This window comes from Martes martes (assembly GCF_963455335.1).
Source record: "Martes martes genome assembly, chromosome: 15".
Classification (NCBI taxonomy): domain Eukaryota; kingdom Metazoa; phylum Chordata; class Mammalia; order Carnivora; family Mustelidae; genus Martes; species Martes martes.
In genome coordinates this window covers 36796223-36817524 of record NC_137903.1, presented here as the reverse complement: position 1 = coordinate 36817524, position 21302 = coordinate 36796223, and the positions used below count along the sequence as shown (strand labels likewise).

General features: G+C 35.3%; 1 protein-coding gene across 9 annotated transcripts in view; it reads right to left on the bottom strand.

Moving 5' to 3' along the window:
- The window catches only part of RCOR3 (REST corepressor 3), a 54575-nt gene that overhangs the window by 12042 nt on the left and 21231 nt on the right, over nt 1-21302 (bottom strand). For all 9 annotated transcript variants that reach the window (XR_013967978.1, XR_013967979.1, XM_080823952.1 and 6 more), the window contains 2 exons: nt 13524-13742; nt 7247-7324 (listed from right to left, as the gene is read on the bottom strand). Coding sequence is in view for 7 of the 9 variants with exons in the window: in XM_080823952.1 (XP_080680078.1) it covers nt 7247-7324; nt 13524-13742 (297 nt within the window). In the remaining 2 variants the exon portion in view is untranslated. The remainder of the gene's footprint in view (nt 1-7246; nt 7325-13523; nt 13743-21302) is intronic.

The following is a 21302-nucleotide window of genomic DNA, read 5'->3' as shown; positions in this document are numbered from 1 at the left end:
TTTTTCCAAAGTGCTTATTTTTGTTTAACTTTCCACCAAATCATAACTTTTCACCAAGACATGAGATTACTAAAATTCTGATTTACAAAGATCCTGTTTTTAATAAGGATTTAAAAGTACGTTCTGAGTTACCTTTTACCCACACAAAAAAGATAATGAAAGGGAAATGTACCAGTTTGGGAGAATGAAAAACATTCACATTTATACTCAGGTTAGAAGCATTAAAACTGAGAAAATTTATTAGTCATCCATTTTCCAACTACAATGTTCCTATCACACATGGCAAGTGTTAAATTTAGCCTAGTTTTAAACATTCAAGAGACTTTATCTTCTTTAGAGAGATCTGTGACTTGCTCTAAAATTTCTTCTCTTCACATTTTGATTAAACCTAACCTTACTCCACCAAAACCAGTGTTATAAATTAATACAGAACTGTAGCTCAGTCCTAATTCCTAAAATATTTCTCTAAATTTCTGAAGCAGAAAGTGACCCACTATTAAGAATAGATTTTTCTCCCTAAGGTCTCCCCACATTTCTCCCAATATTTTTGTTTAAAAAAATCCTAAGTTTAAGACTTTCACTATGGTAAAACTACAATATTAAACACCAAATCAAATTTCATTAGTGTATAACCACTGATTAGTGCAAGGACCACTGGCAGTAGAAGGAGGGACAGAAGTAAGTTTACCAGCCTACAGAGGTTTACAAAAGAAAGTGCCCAGATAAATTTGCCTGGTGTAATACACAGATAGGCTGGGCAAAACAGAAAGAAAGACTTCCTTTGAGAACAAGTGTTTAGGTCTTATCTCACTTATGGTCTTAGTAATAAAAGATTCTACAGTACACAGAGGTTCTAGGAATATCCACTTTCTCACCAGAGGGAAGAGGTATAGAAAGTAAGTATTCAGAAGAAAGAATAAAACAAAAATTCAAAATTAGAAAAAAAATTATTAGAGAAGAAAGGAAAAAGTTTTTAAAAAGACGGGATAAATGAGGAAAAAACCTAAAGCAGAAAGCACCAAATACCAGATGATGATATTAAGAAGAGAGCAAGGCAAGGCCAGGCAGACAGTGGATAAAACTCAACTTGAGAATAACAGCAGTGAAGCAAAATGCAAATGAACATTAAAAAGGTAAAGAAAAAGAGGGGGCTACAGGCTACAAAGAAGCAGTTAGGGGTGCCTGGGTGGCTCAGTGGGTTAAGCCTCTGCCTTCGGCTTGGGTTGTGGTCTTGGGGTCCTGGGATCAAGCCCCACATCAGGCTCTCAGCTCAGCAGGGAGCCTGCTTCCCCTTCTCTCTGCCTACTTGTGATCTCTGTCAAACAAATAAAATCTTTAAAAAAAATAAAAGTAACATGCACTATGAAAACTTATCGGCTTATAAGCAAATTAAGAGACAGGATAAACGCAAATAGCTATTAATAAAATTAAAAGTTCAGAGTATACTGCGGATTCAAAGATGAGAGGAAAAAGTTACAATGACTAGACCAGGGAAGAGGGCCAGCTGGAAGGGACAGACACCGAGGTGGGTTAAAGAACATGATAAGTTCTGAAATGCAAAGACCAGGAGAAGACACACCATGTACAGGCAACAACAGGATCAACAATTAGGAAGAAGTGATAAATAACGTCTGGAAAGTTGGTGATAGTTTAGTTAAGTATGTAAGGACCACTTTTGGAAGGTCAGTAAATATCAAGGTCAATGAGTTCACACTAAATTTAATAAGCAATAGATTTCTGGGGGGAGGGAACAGAGGGAGAAGAGTAGGGTTCTGATCAGAATAAGACTTTAAGCCTGGAGAGCTGGAAGAAGAGTGGTGCTGTTAAGGACCTAAGACATTATGAAATGCTAATTGGGGAGGTGCAGGAAGGCAAGACTGAGATGATGATGGTAACCTGGGATTCACTGACAATGAGGTCATTCAGGTGGAGCTCAGGATCCAACTGAGGCTAAAATAGATTCATCTATGCAAACACAGCTTTTGAGGGTTTGGAAATGTTTATGAGGGAAAACAATGGAGTCATATCTTACATATAAAGTTCTAAAATCTGCCTATGAATTAAAAAAAAATTGTTTTAAATTCCAAATTACTATTGCAATGTTCTTACAAAGGTGGTCATGGACACAGGCACACGATTGCTCAGTCAGTTCACATGCCAGATATCCCTCCAGCACTGAAATGGACCAAGTCTTTCAGTTAATCCCAGATGAAGCTTTGGTTGAAATTTAGGGTAGTACTGAATGAAAAACAAATACATATTTAAATACTAGAATTTCAAGTCAAGGAGACTGCTCGCACAGGAGGCCTATGGAAGCTAAAGCCTTCTAAAGAAATAGTGGATTCACAGTTCTGGCCTCTATCACCTTGCTCTGCAAGGAAATATTTGATAAATGGGAGTTGAGGCAGGATTGTCAGCTCTGGGGCACCTGGGTGGCTCGGTGGGTTAAAGCCTCTGCCTTCAGCTCAGGTCATGATCCTAGGGTCGTGGGATCGAGCCCCGCGTCGGTCTCTCTGCTCAGCAGGGAGCCTACTTCCCCCTCTCTCTCTGCCTCCCTCTCTGCCTACTTGTGATCTCTGTCTGTCAAATAAATAAAATCATAAAAAAAAAAAAAAAAAAAAAAAAAAAAGGATTGTCAGCTCTACTCTACTTGCTATTACTAAACATAACTCCTTTATACTTGGCTGAATATCTGCAGTTGCGTTTGTGCCATTTAAATGTACATATGATACAATTTTAGTATAGTGAAGTGATGAGCTTGTATGTTTCCAAAGAGAAGAGAAGTGAATTTTGAGGATAAAAACTTGGAGAATGCTTACATTTACATATAGAAAGGAAAACTACAGCTGAAAAGGGAACATAATAGTTACAAAGGACATCCCCTCTCAAAAAATAAAGGTAGAGAGAGAGGTTGTCCTCTATGTCAAGGCTGAGAAAAAGGCAAGAAATATGAATTAGAGCTGTGGAATTTGATCATTAGCAGCACTGTTAGCCTTTAAGCAGCAGCTTCAGTGGAAAAATGCAGGGAGGAGTGTTGAAACTGCACTGAATTAGAGTCCGTATGACAAAACAGAAGCAGTGGAAGAAAGGGAAGACTGAAGGTGAAATGGGGTCAAAATTTTTTAAATACGTAAGATTCCTTCAAGTTACTGATTTTTCTATTCTCTTTTAAACCCAAGAAACTTTGGTAGAGATTTGTCTAACTTACAAAATGGACAACTAGGATGTATCTCGGAATTTAGAATTGTGTAGTTGTTATGGTTAGCTAGGTAGTATGACTGAGAACATTTTTCTACAGCAAACCCCAGATGGAAATACTGTTCTTTTTATCATAATGAAATACTAATCTAAACTAAAATGATCCAATATATAACAGTTATAAAACTAATAATATGAAAGGCCCCAAAGAGCCTTTTAGAACAATGACATCCTCGTGAATTCGGCATCTTTACTTCATCCTTTCCCTACTAAATTAGTCCTCTCATCTTTCCCACTTTTGTCAGTAGTAGATTCACACTATCTTTGAGTTGAAAGAATTAGAAAAGGATACCAAGTTAAACCTTCCATCCAACATCCTTAATGAAAGGATGTCACCTACCTATGCATGAAAACATCAAAAGATAGGGAAATTTCTAGCTCCAAAAAGCACTCCTTTTTTAGTTTCTTCCTTCCTGGTTTCATTAATCTCCTTGTCCCTCGTCTCCTTCCTACTTCCAACCAAAACAAATCAAAGCATAACCCCACAGGCCACCACTCCCCACAACACTCTTACATACTTTCAAATAGATATATTATTTTCTATTTTGCAATGTTCTTTGGATTTATCACTTGCTGTCCACTCCTACAACTAACACCTGACTGTACCCAAAATGCCTTTTACCACTTACTTTATCACTCACATCCTTAGTATTTTAGCAGCTGTAAAGTTTCCAATTTAGCCTGTATAATACTGCCAGGATAACCTTCCTAAAATTAAAAATTCCCATTATATCCTTCCTGTCTGGAAGAAACTACAGGGTCTTCACATTTGAACTAATTTAAAAGGAAAACTTCTCTTCCTAGCTCTCAGACTTTCACACTTTAGCCCTTGCCCACTGATTTCTATCATAAGTCCCTGTTGAACTCAATCCTGTTAACATCTCTCATTTACCAAGTTCATTCCTCCTCAGCGTCCAACTTTGCCTTCCTAAGTAGACAATACTCTTCATGAAAGAAAACTGTTTTACACCTCCACTAAATTCACAGTGGTAATCAGCACCACAATGCGCATGTAAGTGCTCAGGGAATGCCCCTTGACTGATTTTCTCCTTCACAGAATTTATATGTATTTTGAATGTATTGTTCAATACCAAACCATTGTTCATATTATTTCCTTTGTTCCCCTTTTTGTATGTACAAAACTCCTACTCATCCTTCAAACCTCAGCTGAAACATCCCCCGTTAGGAAATCTTCCCTGATTATCCTAACAAGAATGAGTAATCACCACTTGTTTTCCTGTAGCTTTTAAATTTTATAAATTTATAAATTTTATAAATTTTATAAATCTATCACACAACTTTAATCAGTTTGTCTTATAATATCTAGACAGTTTTTTTTAAGGCAGATGGAAAAATCTATCCAAATTTCCCATAGTGCCTAAAACAGTGCCTTACATGAAATAAGTGAACAATACTTATGGGAGTGAATAAACTTTCTTCACCAATTTTTTTCCTAAGTGAAAAGAACAAATACAACCAAAAGAGTAAGTAAAGCATCTTAGTACCTGTTTACTTTCAGTTGAGTTACACCACTTAGTAGCCTATTGTTCTAATGGTTAATGAAATTTCTTTTATTACATATTAGGTAGAAATTCTATCTAATCTAAAGAAAAGGTGATCGATTACATGATTTTTCAAGGTCTTTACTAAGATTGATAATTTAGTATTTTGAAATAGATCTATTCAGGTTATTTTTCCCTGCAAAGCAACAGATATGACATGATAAATATAAATATATCCTGTTTTCTAGATAATAAACCTACAGATATTTTTCGAGTCATATGAGTTCAATAAGTCAACCTCAAACTAATATTCAAACTTCAGCATATGGATGGTAGAGTGTTAAGATTCTGGTTGTTTCATTTGGATCATTATTTTTAGAAAAACTCAAAAGATGTAATATATGTCTGATAACTCTAACCCCAAACCGCATTTAAATGTGAGAAATAATACACAATTTTGCTATTAAATGAAAATTTACAAAAGTAAGAGTCAGCAGGATATGAATCTTGGACTCCATCTAGATTCTAAGACTGTGAAATATAGTCAAAATCTCACTATTGGGGCGCCTGGGTGGCTCAGTGGGTTAAGCCTCTGCCTTTGGCTCAGGTCATGATCTCAGGGTCCTGGGATCGAGCCCCGCATCGGGCTCTCTGCTCAGCAGGGAGCCTGCTTCCTCCTCTCTACCTGCCTCTCTGCCTACTTGTGATCTCTTTCTCTGTCAAATAAAAAAAAAAAAAAAAAATCTTAAAAAAAAAAAATCTCACTATTTATTAGATTTGATGTTGATCAAGCCAGTTAACCTGAGGCCCAGATAGATTTTTCATGTAAAATAGTATTTGCTTCATCTATGAGCATCAAATGAGATACCATACAGTTATGTTATTGCACTTTTATGTCTTACTTTTATGTAATGTTAATGAGTAAAGCTATCCTTCCGTTTTTTTGGAAAATTTGAGGTTAGAATCATTGCTTCCTTGAAAATTTGGTAGACTTTTTTGGTAAAACTGTCTGGGCCTAGTTTTTTCTTATGAAAAAAATGTTAACTGTTCCTTCATTTTATTTAATGACTATAAATTTATCAGGCTTTCCTTCTTAAGACAATTTTGGGAAGATACATTTTCCTACAAATTTCTAAGTTTTGTTTAAATTTTTGAATTTATTGACATAAAGTTCTTTATGGTATTCCCCTATTTTTAATCTCTAATATAATTTTTTAATTTAATTTTTTAAGTTACAAAATTACAGGCATTTAAAGCTTTTGGATTTTATGCATCTTAATGCATAGATATGAAATTAAATAATTTTAATATAAAATTTAAAATAATTTTTGTTACAATAATATAAAGTAGTATTCTTTGTATTACTATCGTTCAATAAATAAAAATGTCACTTAAAAAAAAGTCACTTGAATGTTTGTCAGTTTACTTGTGGGTTTGGAATGAGATGGTATATTAGTCTATGTATATTTCATTCTTTCTCGTTATCTAACCTTCTTGAAAGAGACCATTCAAAACAAAACAAAACAAAAAAACCCAAGAACAACTTTATTCCTAAGGATTCTTCCTTTCTGAAAGATTCTAATGAGTGAGACAACATCTGGTGCATTCGTTCTGAAGCCCTCCCCGCAACCTTGCTGCCTTCCCCCCAAGCCCCTCACGCATATTTCATTTGTAGATATTTCAAGCAACTTGTGATTGGGGGGGACATCCCATTAGGACCAAATAAGGATTATTTGATTATTAAATACATAAAAAAGGCAAGTCCAAGATATGAAGCATAGCATACAAGTCTTAAAAAAAAGAAACAAGAGAAAAGATTTACAATAGGAGCTTCTGTGAAAAGACTTGATTGGAATTACAGGCATTTAAGTACTCCTATAATCATCACAAATATCAAATATATATTAGGTTTCAGAGGAAACAGAGGGAAGAAGTGAGAAAATGGTTAATCTATATCTCATTTTTAGATTTCAAATTTTCAGGGACAGGAGTACAAGAATGTTAATTAAGTCCACATACTAAAATCCTCATTAAAAATCTGAGTCAAAAGACAAATACCTTAAAATTAAAAAATTGTTAAAATTGCTAAACAAACTCCTTTTCTTATGTTCTTTTTCTTGCTGTGTTACAAATTCACTTAGGTAGGAAAAGGCTTTGAGCAAACACTGCTGCAGACCCAGAAATGTACTGGTTTGCTCATCAATTACCTTCCATTTTCATATGCACTGGGCCTACCTGTACAGTTGTTTTTCCCTATTTACTTTGCTTGATATGTATTGCTAACAGCAGGAAAGAAATGACTTCACTTAAATCATTAGCCAAGTCTCAAAAAACTATCTAAATAACAAAATAGAGACATGACAAATTACCCACACTATGATATCTTCAAAGTATTAGCAACACATGTGACAAAAATAGTAAATACTGGATATAATTCAAAGAATAAGGTTTCACCATACTTAGTCACATACTCTTCAATAACATACCTCAGGAGGTTTGAATTCTTCAATTCCACCTTCCATTTTCTGTTTAAGTGCACTGTTTACTTGTTTAGCATTCTGAACCTTCAAAAGAATAACCCAAAATATGAATCAGATCTCATTCTTAGGTAAACATATGAGTACTCAGTAAGTGAAAAGGATATATACCAAATCCATCTTAAATTTTATTTCAGGAGGACAGACAATTATATTTTACCACACTTGGGGCCACGCAACTAATATCCACATCAAAAAACTATATATATTAACTAATTATATATGTATACCTAATATATCTCTAGTAGGACAATAAACAGTCTACAAATTATAGTATCTGAGTATTTTTTAACAATGTCTGTTATAAGACAAATGGTATACAGAGGAATTAAATTCCATCAATATTGCTCATTACTATAATGTTTTGATAAAAGTAACAATTATCCCAATAAGAATAATAATGATGCGAGTGGATAACATTAGGTGTTTATTAGGTTAAGCATCATTGTTGGTGCCTCACATGTAATAAATCACTTAATTCTCACTACTACTTTGTTAAGTAAGTATAATCAGTTCTGCTATAACCTGACATAGGCCTTCTCAAAAATCACCCTACTAGGCAAAATTGCACAATAAAAACCACAGGACTTATGGGGAAACAGAGCCTGGGACCCAACACTGAGAAACTTCATCAGTGACAAATAAAAAAAAGACAGGAACCTCGTAAAAATGATAGCAGATTTATGCATTCTAAATAATAAAGAAATTTACAAAGGCTACAATAAAGATGGCACTTTACCTTGGAAAAGACCTCAGGTTGCTTATAGAAGTGTCAAATAGTTGTATCATGTGAGTTACTGGGAAATGGTAGGAGAAGGGTTATTTGAAATCAAATGAAAAATTTTAACACCAGCTATAGATGTGTATGGTTAATAACATATAGTGAATTGAGAGAACTGATACACATCTGAAGTGTTTGGATATATACTCAGCTAGGTCAGTTTTCCACTGATAAAAATAAAATATAAACAAATGCAAAATTCACATTATATTCAAATTGTTCCCTAGTATATTAATTGTGTTGGAACAAATTCATGTTTTCAAAATAAGCATTATAGCAGAACTGAATCTACTTTTACTGTACCCATTTTACAGATAAGGAAGACAGGGCACAGAGAAGTCAAGAAACTTTCCCTACGCTATAGACAGATGCAGCAGAACCTGAATGTGAACCATGCCAAGTGTTTAACTATCATTCTACTAGAAATATTATTAATCTTTACCTAGAATATTAAGGATTAAGATTTTTGTTTCTTCATTTGTTTACATGTTTTTCTTGGTTTGCTTTTTTTTTTCCCCTCCAGTATGGACAATCAAATATTTATAAAGTGACTTGTGAATTTTTTTTCTCAGAGATCTTAACACAGCTAAAATGTAAAAATCTAGGTTGATTCAAATGTAGTTAGTTGGCCAACCATGTTATACACACAAAGATAAAAGGTAAAAACATAAATTCCTTAAGGATTTCACAGATTAGTGGGGAGATAAATATAAAAGTATAAATATAAAAATATTTATATATTTATATAAATATATAAATATAAATATATTAAAAATATATAAATATAAAAATGTAAAAAAAGCTAAAACACCTAATGTAGACTTGGAGGAAGAGAGAAAAGAGAGCAAATATTTTGTCTTCATGTTAACACACATGGGTAATAGGGAAAATAAGGTAAGTTTTCCAAAGGAGATGACACCCAAATTTAATTTCAAAGGATTAAAAAGAATTAAGCAGGTAGGCAAGGTTTGGCAGGAAATGCCTTTCAGGCAGAACAGCATGTAGGAAGACAGGAAAGCAGTTATGCTGGGACAAAACAGACAATTTGAATTCTGCCTAAAGACTGAAGAAAAGATTTTATTTATTTGTTTGTTTATTTATTTGAGAGAGCATGTGCACACATGCGGGGAAGAGCTGAGGGAAAGGGACAAGCAGATTCAGTGCTGAGCGTGGAGCTCATGTTGGCCTCAATCTCACAACCCTGAGATCATGATCAGAACGGAAACACTTAACTGAGCCACCCAGGTGCCTCGACCTAAAGAATTTTTAAGCAAGGGAGCAAGGTAACCATAACTGCCTTTTAGAATGATAAGTCCAGTAATAATTTGGAGAATGGAATGGAAAGAAGAAGATAAAAATTAATTTAACAGTCCAGATGAGAAACACTGGGGACTTCAAATGAAATAGCAGGAATGAAGTAATCACGGAGGTGGCACACAGATGGATAAAAGAAACAACCTGGAAACAAAAACTAAGATGTGTTTGTAAACACTTGATAAGGAGAATTTGGGAGAAGGAAGAATCAAGGATAACTCTGGCCATGGGCTTGAGTAACTGAGTGTATGTGGTGCTAATCACCATGACAGAGAATGCAGAGGAGTAACAGTTAACTAGGATGGGGTGTCAGAGGAGTCAGTTTGGACACTGTCTTCATATGAGGTGTGTCTGAGATATAAAAATAGTAGGGGGCATCTGGGTGGCTCAGTGGGTTAAAGCCGCTGCCTTCGGCTCAGGTCATGATCCCAGCGTTCTGGGATCGAGCCCGCACCGGGCTCTCTGCTCAGCAGGGAGCCTGCTTCCTCCCTTCTCTCTCTGCCTGCCTCTCTGCCTACTTGTGATCTGTCTGTCAAATAAATAAATAAAATCTTAAAAAAAAAAAATAGTAGAATTTGTAAACCTTAAAGTGCAAACCTTTACTATGTCACACATCAAATGACTAACCAAGAAAGGAGTTTAAGGTTTTAAAAAAGATCCATTATAATAAAAATATGCTATAAGTGAAGTAGTAGGGTTAAGGATAGAGTAGGATACAGGCAACTGAGTGCATTTTACTCCCCATTTTAAAAAATTTTGAGCAATTTAAAAAATTTTAACCCTATGTTTACAAAAAATAGTCATTCATCAAACTGGGTTTCCCTTGGGTTTTTTTTTTTTTGTTTTTTTGTTTAAATTTATTTATTTGACAGACAGAGATCACAAGTAGGCAGAGAGGCAGGCAAAGAGAGAGGAAGGGAAGCAGGCTCCCCGCTGAGCAGAGAGCCCCATGTGGGGCTTGATCCCAGGACCCTGACATCATGACCAGAGCCGAAGGCAGAGGCTTTAACCCACTGAGCCACCCATGCGCTCCTCCTTGGTTTTAATACACAAAAATGGCATGCAATCTAACTCATGTATGACTTTCTGAGACAGTGCAACTGGAAATATTTTTGCAATTTCAGCGGACATTTCTAAAAAGCAAATGCCTATGGATGTTCCTGCATCTTCAAAAGAAAAAGAAAAGAAATAGACACTACAGTTCTCCAAGGCTGGCTGTATTTTATACACTGCAGAAAAACAACTAAAAATTGACTTCAAGAGTTTCAGTATGTATTATAACACAGATTACCCTCCTTCAGTCTGCTCACTGACTTCTTAGAAGACTTGGTTCTCACTGCTGGTTAACTGCTATTGGTACCTGGTAGGCTCTACGTTTTAAACTTCTGAAAGGACCTTATAAGCTATTTCATGTAATTTAATTTTGTGCTGAATATTCTTCAAAGGGCTTTATAAATAATACAATATTTTAAATGAGTCTCCAATTGCTTGTCTTTCTGCCAGATTGTTGCTCTAACTTTTATCTAAAAATTCCAGATAGATTCAAGATGAACTCAAAGACTGTCACTCTTCCTATAAAGCCAACGACCATAGTAAAGAAGCCCTTGAACATGAGAAAGAATTCATAAATTTCAAAGATCATGCCTATCAAAGGCCAACCAATAAGAATTACAAATATGCCACCCATGAAAAACCCTATAGCTTTCATTTTAGGTTTCTAAAAGAATCTAAATGCTCTTTGTAAACCAATTACAAAAGCCAAGCCAGCTACAAAGAAAACATTACCAACAGCCAATAGTGCTTTGTCAAGTAAGAGAATCATTCCAAACGAAAAATATTCTATATCCTGTTAAACCCATTCCAATTTTCTGGGTGGCCATGAGGAAGATCACGGCTGCAGTGGTGAGGGCAGTGGCAACAGAACCTCAGAGCATGACGCAAAGTCAGGAGAAAAGAAGCTCGGAAGCAGATCAGGCAAGAGCCGCCACATCTTCTGGAAAGTTACAGCCACATCTTCTGGAAAGTTGCAGCCACCCCTAACCCAGCTTCAACCCAGGTTTGGAAGATGGGAATTGTGCACATATTCATTGTTCAACCAAAGGCCAAGCATTCAAAGACCTACTACATACATTAGGGAGCCTGGTGTCATAAAAGCCAAAGAAAAGGAATTCCAAGAAGGAAGAAGTGGTAGTCAGTGTCAGATATTAATGAGCAGTGACAGATTCAAGAGAAATAAGAACTAAGAAGAGGGCACGAAACCTGGCAATTGGTTAATAAATAAACTTAAGATAGCTTTTTCCAGTGGTAGAACTGGGATGGTGTATAGGGCAGAAATTACACTGGAAGGGTCAGAGAATATGTGATGGTAAGAAAGCAGAGGAAGCTTAAGTGGTAGGTATTTATTCAAGAAGTTTGCTGGATAAGAAAAGAGAAATTTAAGAGCTGTTTGGGTGAATAACCAGGGTCAAGAAATAGAGAAATAAGAATGTTTGGGATAGAGAAAAACTATCTTGATCCCATACTATACTACTGCAGGATTCTTACATTTTATATAAAGTAGTACAATATTAACTCTAAGGATAACATTGTAATACCTAAGCAAGGATGATATGGTAGGCTGAAGATGCATACTGTAATCCCTACAGCAACTACTAAAATAAAAAATGCAAAGGAATACAGTTGAAAATATAAATAAGACGATGTTACACCTCTCTCTAAAATCCTTCAGTGGTTTCTTAACTCACAACAAATTTTAAATTTAACAAGACCTTTTGATCAATTCCTATCTATCTCTGTTGTAACCTGCTAAAGACAAGTAGAAAATAATGGAGAGCTTCAAAATGAATGATTTTGATCATACCAGTATTTTAAGAAGATAACACAGACAACAATGTGTAGCATGGAGCTATAGCGAAAATGAACAGCAAGGAGAAGCCACAAGACAGTTGTCAGATAAGAGGTTATAAAGACCTGAACAAAGATAGTAGGGATGGGATTAAAAATAAGGGGACTAATTTAAATAAAATATCTCAGGTAAACTTACATAACTAGTTTACTACTTGGATTTGTGTGTTGGGGGATGTGATAATAAGGGATAAATCAAAGCGGATTCTCATGTTTCAACAGACAGGGAACAGAGAAAAACCGTCTTTTAGGGGTAAGATGAGATGCCTAGCAGGTAGCTAGAGATACAGCAATACAGAACTTGGGAGAAAAGTCACAGCCTGAGAAGTAGATTCAGAAGTCACTGGCATATAGTGTAAGACTGCTTGATACAGACCAAGAAAGCACAGACTTAGAAGAGTTACTAGGTCAAAATGGGATAGGGAAAACAACAGAAACCTATCTGTTTCTGAAAATGAGGGGGGAAAAAATGAGTAAAAAGGCCAGAGACCAAAGAGCAACCATTAGCTGAGTACTTACTATGTGCTATGCACTGTCATAAGCACTTTTTATATATTATCCTGTTTAATTTCTCCCAAGCATCATAATATTATCTACATTTCAAGATGAGGAAGCTGAGTTAAGAAGAATTAACCAGACACTAAAAAGAAATTTAAAAATAAACAAAAATTAAAAAAAAAAGAAGAAGAGTTAACCAGCTCCCCCAAGGTACTAGACAATGTAGCTAAGGTTAAAATTTATATTCACTGAAACTAGATCTTGACTCTTAACCATGATTAACCTGATTATGATGATGATATATTTATAATACCACGGCAGCTACTATTGGTGATAATGAGGAGGATGAAGAGAGCAGCCATCATTCACTGAGCATTCAAAATGTGCCAGACCCAGCTCAACAATCTGCCAGTAACATCTCAACCAACTCCTAACAACCTGCAAGAGAAGTATGAGTATTTTATCCTTAATTTCATAGATATAAAACTGAAGCTCAGAGAAATTCTATTATTTCCCAATATCACAGAGCTTACCCAGTAACAATGCTGGGATTCAAATTTAGAACAGACAGAGGCATCTTTGAATTTGGAAACCAAGTAAATTTTAAAGAGTAGAGCTTATGTAAGTGGGTAGCTGAGAAAATCCGTAGAAAACTTAGTTTACTGAGGTTTTAAAAACGGGATGAACAGAATAGACAGAATTATTAAAAATGTGATTTTTATAGACTACCTGACGCTTTAAAGAGATCAGCTCCATGTCCAGTTGCCGCAGGATGGTGTTGGCTGCATTGGGACTACAGGAAACAGCTACCACATCTTCCTGGGTTAAATACATGCCCTTAGGGGGACGGCACTTAGAACGCTGAGAATGATGGCGGTGTTGTAAACTCTGATACTCTCTCCTTCCAAGTCCAATCTTGCTGGTTTGGACAGGCTGCTCAGTATTACCCTAGAAGAATAAAGACAGAGTAATAGGTCATTATGTATAAACCAAAGAAAGCCTATTACTGGAAGAATCTGCTACACTAAGTACACCTTAAATATACTTCTAACCAATTACATTATGCACAAGTACACACACACACAGAAACACACACAGCACACACCAACTGGGGGATAGACAACATAATGTATCCTTGATATATCCACTCAATAAAATGTTTGGTTTCTAGCCCAGAGGACTATAAACAAATGAAAAAATTAGACTCTAAACTATTCTTGTTTGCTTCAAGATAGAATATATTTTCCCTCAGCAATAAAGGGCTTATAAAACAGAAAAGCTGTTAACTTATGAAGCGCAAAGTTTTTTAGGAAAATTAAAAAGGGGCCAATTAGAATTATGACAGGTGGCAGATAACACTTCAGTCTCACTTCAGAGTTGTTGAAAGAGAATTATGCCTCTGAAGATTAAAAAGGACACAGAATTATCTTAATCTTGACATTTCTAAACTCTAAATCTATTTATCTGTGAATAAAATGGAATGTGAATTTGTATTTTGAAAGAAGTTAGGACAGTTAGGATAATAAGGACCGTGAACTCTTAAGTAGGATTTCATTATTACTTGTAATATTCTTAACTGTGATATAAAAATACGATGTTATTCTGTGCTTCTGAGACAGGAATCCATTTGAAACAGTGCCCATTAGGTTGAAGGCCAACCTAATTTCAAGTGATTAATGTTCCAATTCTTTAGAAAAGGAACTCTAAGTAAAAGTCATAAAAACAACTGTATAATGAAACATAATCCACTTCACTGCTTAACAACTAACTCAAAGCAACACATGGCAAATTTGATGTTCAAGGAAATTCCTCCCAGTGCAGTACTTTTAAAATTGCTGGACCAAGTATTTTTTTAAAATATCTTTAAAAATTTAATTCTGAGGTGGCAAGGAAGTGAGAAAATTCCTCAGAGACCAGAAATAATGAGAAAGCCACAATCTAAGAGTATAAGTGCGTATGAAGGAGCTGGCATATGCCTAAGGCCCAGGCTTCAGTCACAGGAGATAAAGCCAGACCCCTGCCAGGGAAACCCATCATTGTGTGAAGTAGAAAAAAAAAACAAACACTCCTGTCTTGTGTCTTGTTGAGGAAGAGGATGATCAAAGAAAAACATGCCTACCTCATCCTTAGCTGAATGAAAAGTAAAGATACCCAAAAAGTCGTCCCTGAGAATCCCTAATCACAGGCCTACACTAAAGTTGGTTTGGGGACTAAATTTATATGAATTGTCTGGCCTGAAAAATCCCAAATCAGAAATTAAAGTGTATCAGGTTAGTAAGATCTTCAGACATTTAGCAAAAGCAAATGCAAAATGTCTCTAGAAGAATCCATTTTAAACCCCGTCTCAAAAATTTTCCACAAGTATGTTCCAAAGAAAATGATTTCCCAACCACAAACTGCTAAACAAGCCCCATGAGTGAGAGATGGCAGAAGCAAACTATAGAATTAGATCTGCAATGACTGCAGATATTAGAGTTACTGGATAAAGGAACTACAATAAATGTGTTACATGTGCATAAAGAGATAAATTGAATATATGGAATATTCTTTCAGTAGTCTATCAAAACTGACTAAGCAGATATGCAAAAGAACCGAACAGAACATCTAGAAATTAAAAAATATTATAAGTAAGATTAGAAACTCAGTGAATGGATTACTCAGCAGATTAGACAGAACTCAAAAAAACAATAGTGACCTAGAATGTACATGTGATAAAAATTACCACAATGCAGGGCAAAAATATGGAAAGACAAAAAAAGATGGAAAATGAGTGGTTAAGAGACATGTGAAGCTTCATTAGATTTCTAAAAGGATTCCCAAAAGAAAGAATAGAGAGAATGAGGAAGACAATATTCAAAGAGGCAACAAATGAGAATTTTACAGAACTTAAGACATAGGACTCAAGAATTACGATGAATCCAAAAGAAATTTACAAAAAAAAACCAAAAACAAAAACAGAACAAACAAAACAAAAAACCCAGTCAGATATTTTAAGGTGAAACACCACTAAAGACAAAGAAGAGACCATAAAAGCAGAGAAAGAGAAAAACACAAATTACCTCCAAAGGAATGATAATTAGACTGGCAGCAGATTTTTCTGCAGGAATGACCAATATCAGAAGTAGTAGAATATTATCTTCAAATGAAATAGACACCAAAACTATTTATAAGTAACAGACTCTCACTAAATTAACCTGTATAAGATATATTTCAGGAAAAGGGAAATGATTTTTGAAGAAAGTCTAATAATCAAGAAAGAATAATGAGTGAATTTTAAACATTTATGTAAATACAAATAAACACTGACTATATTTGAGAGATTTTAAAAAATAAGGTGTAACTAAAATAGGATAAAAACTGTATACATATCAGGAGGGCAGTGGCTAAAGTCAAAGCATTTTAAGGGCCAATATTAATCATGAAGTCATTAAAAAAAAAACCAATATTAGACTTTAAGTTAAATATGCAGGAAAAATTTCCAGGGTATACACTAATAGAAATATATTTCTATAACAACCCAAACTAGCAGAGAATAAAAAAGTGGAACCAGAGATGACTGAGTCTTAATGCAAGGAAAAAAAAAAAAGAAAAGAGCAAGCCTTGAATGAGGGGAAAAAAGGCAAGTCAAATAAAAGGTAAAAATGAGAAAGAACAAAAATATACACAGATCAGTTATCATGACTGATACACAGGGACTAGACTCTCCAGACAGATTATAAAATCCTACCAGTATTTTCCTCAGAAAGAGACACACTTAAATTGGGAGGACATAGAAATATTGAAAGAAAATAATTAAGATAAACCAGGCAAATAATAAATGAAAGAAAGATGGCAGAGTTATATCAGACAGAAGACATTACAAAATACGTAAAAATTTTTGAGACCTGGGCTTGAAATGGTTTCTTCTAGAGACACATACTGATAAAAAGTTCAATTCAGTAGCAAAATAAAACAACTCTAGACTTCTATTCTATGCATCTAATAACAACAGCTTTGAAATATAAAGAGTGTCACCTCTCAATTAATGATCAGGTAAGCAGGTAACAAAAACCATACCAGCAAGGCAAGCAGTAAGAGAACACAGATTTCAAGCACAGAACTGACTAGACACAATTAATAGACACAGAATCCTGTAACTAAAAAAGTATTATTTTCTTCTCAAACACGCATGGAAGAACATTTATGAAAATTCTGTATTCTAGGCTTGAGGTTTCAAAATATGTTATCAAAAGCCTCAACATTCCAGCCATTGAGAAGTGGGATCTATATTTCCCGCCCTTGATTCTGGATCAACTTCAGTAACTCACAGTAACCCACAGAATGCAACAGAAGTGATGTTGAATAACTTCCAAGGCTAGGCCAGAAGAGGCTGGGTAGTTTCCACTTAGTGCTTTTGGAATGAATGCTTTGGAGAAAACCAACCCATGGTAAGAAGCCAGATTACTCACAGACCACCAGGTTAGAGAGGAATGCCAGTTGGCAGCTAGCATATTAACTACCAGTCATGTAAGTGCATTGAAAACTTTCAATTATATTCTAGTTGATAGTGAAACATAAAAACCATTCTAAAATTAGGAATAAGGTAAAAATATTTGTTATCCTAACTTCTCTTCAACATTATAAAGGTCAATCTAGTTCAGTAAGGGAAGAAATAAAAGGCATGTAAGAATTAAAAAGAAATAAAACTATTGTTTTCAGAAAACATAAATCTCTTCATAGGAAATGCAATCTACAAATAAATTACACAAAGGTTTCTTTTCTCCCTATATGTCAATGGAGTATTTATTAAGGCTTTTCTAGGAACAGATAAGCTTTAAGAGCAAAGGTCCAAGAATAGCCAACTACTTACTCCTTAAAAAACACCACCAAGCAGTGGGACTTATACCCTAACAGCCATCAAGACTTACCATAAAGCTACAGCAATTAAGATCTTATAGGATGACAAGAGGAGCAGAATAGATAGTCATGCATATATAAAAACCTCACATATGATAAAGCTGTCACTGCAGACCAGCTACAAGAGAGGAACTCACTTCCGTATTAGGAAACACAAGTAAAAATGGATTTCTACCTCACATGAACCAACCTTAACTACTGACAGATCAAGGACTTAAAAAAAGCAAAACTTAAAGCTTAAGTTTGAAAATATAAAAGAACACAAATTGAATCTGTACATGCTTCTGATGTAATAGCTGTTCATCAAAAGCACGTAAAGAGAGTAAAAAGCTATAAACTGATAAAAAGCTATGCAACACATTTAACTAAGGGATCAGTATCCAGAATGCATAAGGAACTCAGTAAGAAAATGAACTTTTATACATTCTGTCTTTAAGAAAAAGACAAAAACCACCCCATAGGAAAGGAGGTAAAAAATAAGCAAACAAACAAAAATAGGATTTTTCTTTAAAAAGACACAATAATAGACAATAAACAGATGGAAAAATATTCAGCCTCATTAGTAATCTGATGAAATTGAGAACACAATGATACCATTTCATACTACTAGATTTATAACATTTTAAAAGTCTATTATATCAAGTATTGGCAAGGAAGTGGATTGTAAGTACTCTCATGGCCCAACTGACCCTTGAACAATGTGGGGGATGGGGGCACTGACCTTCCCTGCGATCAAAACTCTGTATCAACTGTGACTCCTCAAAAACTTAATTACAAATAGCCTACTATTGACCAGAAGGCCTACTGACAACACAATGGATCAACACATCTTTTGTTGTATATATTATATACCATATTCTTAAAATAAACTTAGCTAGAAAAAAGAAAATGTTATGAAGAAAATCTTAAGGAAAAGAAAATAAATCTACAGTATTGTATATATTGAAAATGTCTGTATGAAAGCAGACACACGCAGTTCAAACCTGTGTTGTTCAAGGGTCAACTTTACTAGGTAACGGCAAATATAAACATGGTTAATACCCTAGAGTAATTCCATTCCAAACACTCCAAGGGTAGTATTTACTCAATAAGTCACTGGTGGCACAATCCCTAATGTGCTGTGCATTTCAGGAGAGTTGGCATGCCTTTCCTACCATGCCACTATAATAATGAAAAACCCCTCCATAATTCTAAATGCCCCATCACGGGGGCAATACAAAACCTACTAAACCTGAGAAGCAATGTTCCAAAGGAATTCTTACGTATGTGTATTCAGGATATATTCTCATCAGTATTGTGTATGATAATAATAAACTGGAAATGATGTCCCTTGATAAGAAACAAATAAGTTGTGGCGTACGCATACAATGGAACACCGTAGTATAACGATGAAAATGAATTGCAAAAACATGCTAGACAACAACAAAATATGAGTAGCTGAAAAACATATATAATATGACTCCATTTAAATAAAGTTTGAAATGGACAAAACTCAATTACGGTTGGTCAGATACACACGTGTGATAAAACTACAAAAAAAAGTAAATAACTGATACAGTTCAGGATAGGGTTCCCTTTTCAGGATAGAGGTTCTCTCTGGAGAGAAGGGAGAGGGGTACAATTAACGAAACACACACACAGGACTTCTGTTTCTTAAGCTCAGTGAGGAGATGCTGGCTGTTTTATTCTTCTTTAAACTCTGCATACTCTATGATACTATATAGTTCACAATTTTTAAAAGTTTATTAAAATTCTGCATAATGTGTCAATAACATGTAGAAGCAGGTATGTAGATCTGTGTTAAAGGCAATAATATAGTATCACTCCTTCCTGTGTCCCTATGATTTGTGAAAGAACAGAGGAATGAATGAAGCTGCTAACCCTAACCTGCCCTGAACCACATTCTGGAGGATTCCTGTTAACATTTCTTTTCAAGATTTTATTTATTTCTTTGAGAGAAAGAAAGAGCACAAGCAGCAGGGAAGGGCAAAGGGAGAAGCAGACTCCCCATAGAACTGGGAGCCTGCCACCATGGGGACTGGATCCCAGGACCCTGGGATCATGACCTGAGCTGAAGGCAGACACTTAATATACTAAGCCACCCAGTCACCCTCCTTTTGACATTGTTTAACTTATACTTTCCTTATGCTAATAGTATGAGATCACAGTCAAACAAAAGGCCAAATGCATATATATCATCTCGCATAGTTGGACAGAACAGTATTACACATACGTAAGTTCTCTAGATAACTCAAGTTCCTAATCTCTTACATTTGTACAATAAACAACAAGTTTATAATGTGTATTCGCATTCATTATAGTAAATCTGACAGAATGCTTACTATGTTTCAGGCTCTGTAGATAGGATTCTTGCTCTTCAAAGGCTTACCACAAAGGGATAGACAGGTAAAACAGGGAACCCCAACGAGTATTTCAACAGATTTAAAGAAAAATAAGGAGGTGGTGTCAATTCAAGATAAAGCATAGGACAGAGTTCATAAAGAAGTTACATCTTAACAGAATTATGAGGAATTTCCTAGGCAGATTTGTGAATAAAGAGAATCCCAGAAAAAAAGAACCATCATAACCACAGGACAAAAGCCAGGGAACTAAGACTTTTCTAAAACACTGTTAGTAATTTGAAATATGTGGGGTGGGGTGGGGAATGCCTCACTAGAGAGCTTTGTGTTTTATCCTAATCCTACAGATAAAGCCATGGGAGGGTTGCAAGCAGTAAATTCGGTTTTAGAAAGACTGCTTTGGCAACAGGGTTAAAGAAGAGACTGGAAGGGGGTGGTGTGGAGAATGTGGAGACCAGGACAGAAGACAGAAAATTCCAATAATTCAGAGAAGAGATGAAAACCTAAAAGTAAGGCAGTTGTATAAAACATAAAGGACAAAATTTACAGTTATTTGAGAGAAAAAATTAAAAACAACAATAAAATGAACAGAATTAAGAAAGTATAGAATAGTATAGTATAAAATAATAACAAAGAAAAAAGTTACTAAGATTGAGACACAACAGTTAAAAAGGCAGACAAAGGGCACCTGGGTGGCTCAGTCAGTTAAGTGTCTGCCTTCAGCTCAGGTCATGATTCTAGAGCCCTGGATTGAGGCCCAGATCCCATATCGGGCTCCCTGTTCAGTGGGGAATCTGCTTCTGCCCCTGCCCCTCACACTACTTTTTTTTTCTCTATCAAATAAGTAAATAAAATCTATTAAAAAAAATTTTATAAATTAAAAAGTAGGCAAGAATCACAGAACCACCAATACTGTACTATATTTTAACAACTAGAATTTAAATAAAATCTGAAAAATAAAATAGGCCACTGGGTGAGGGTGGGGGGAAGAATCACAGAATCGTGTTACAAAAGTCAAAGAAATTTTCAGGGAAAAGGGAGGGGTCAGTAACTTGAAATGATACAGAAAGCTCGAGCAGAATACAATGAATCACTGGATGTGGCAGTTAGGTTGACATCTCTCAGCTGTTTCAGTGAAGTGAAAAGACAGAAGCCTGACCGAAGCGAAGTCAAAAGTGAAGTAGTAGGAAGGAGTAGAGTTTTTTCTAGATTGGTAGAGAGATAGTTACGCTTTTACACAGAAGATGTGAGC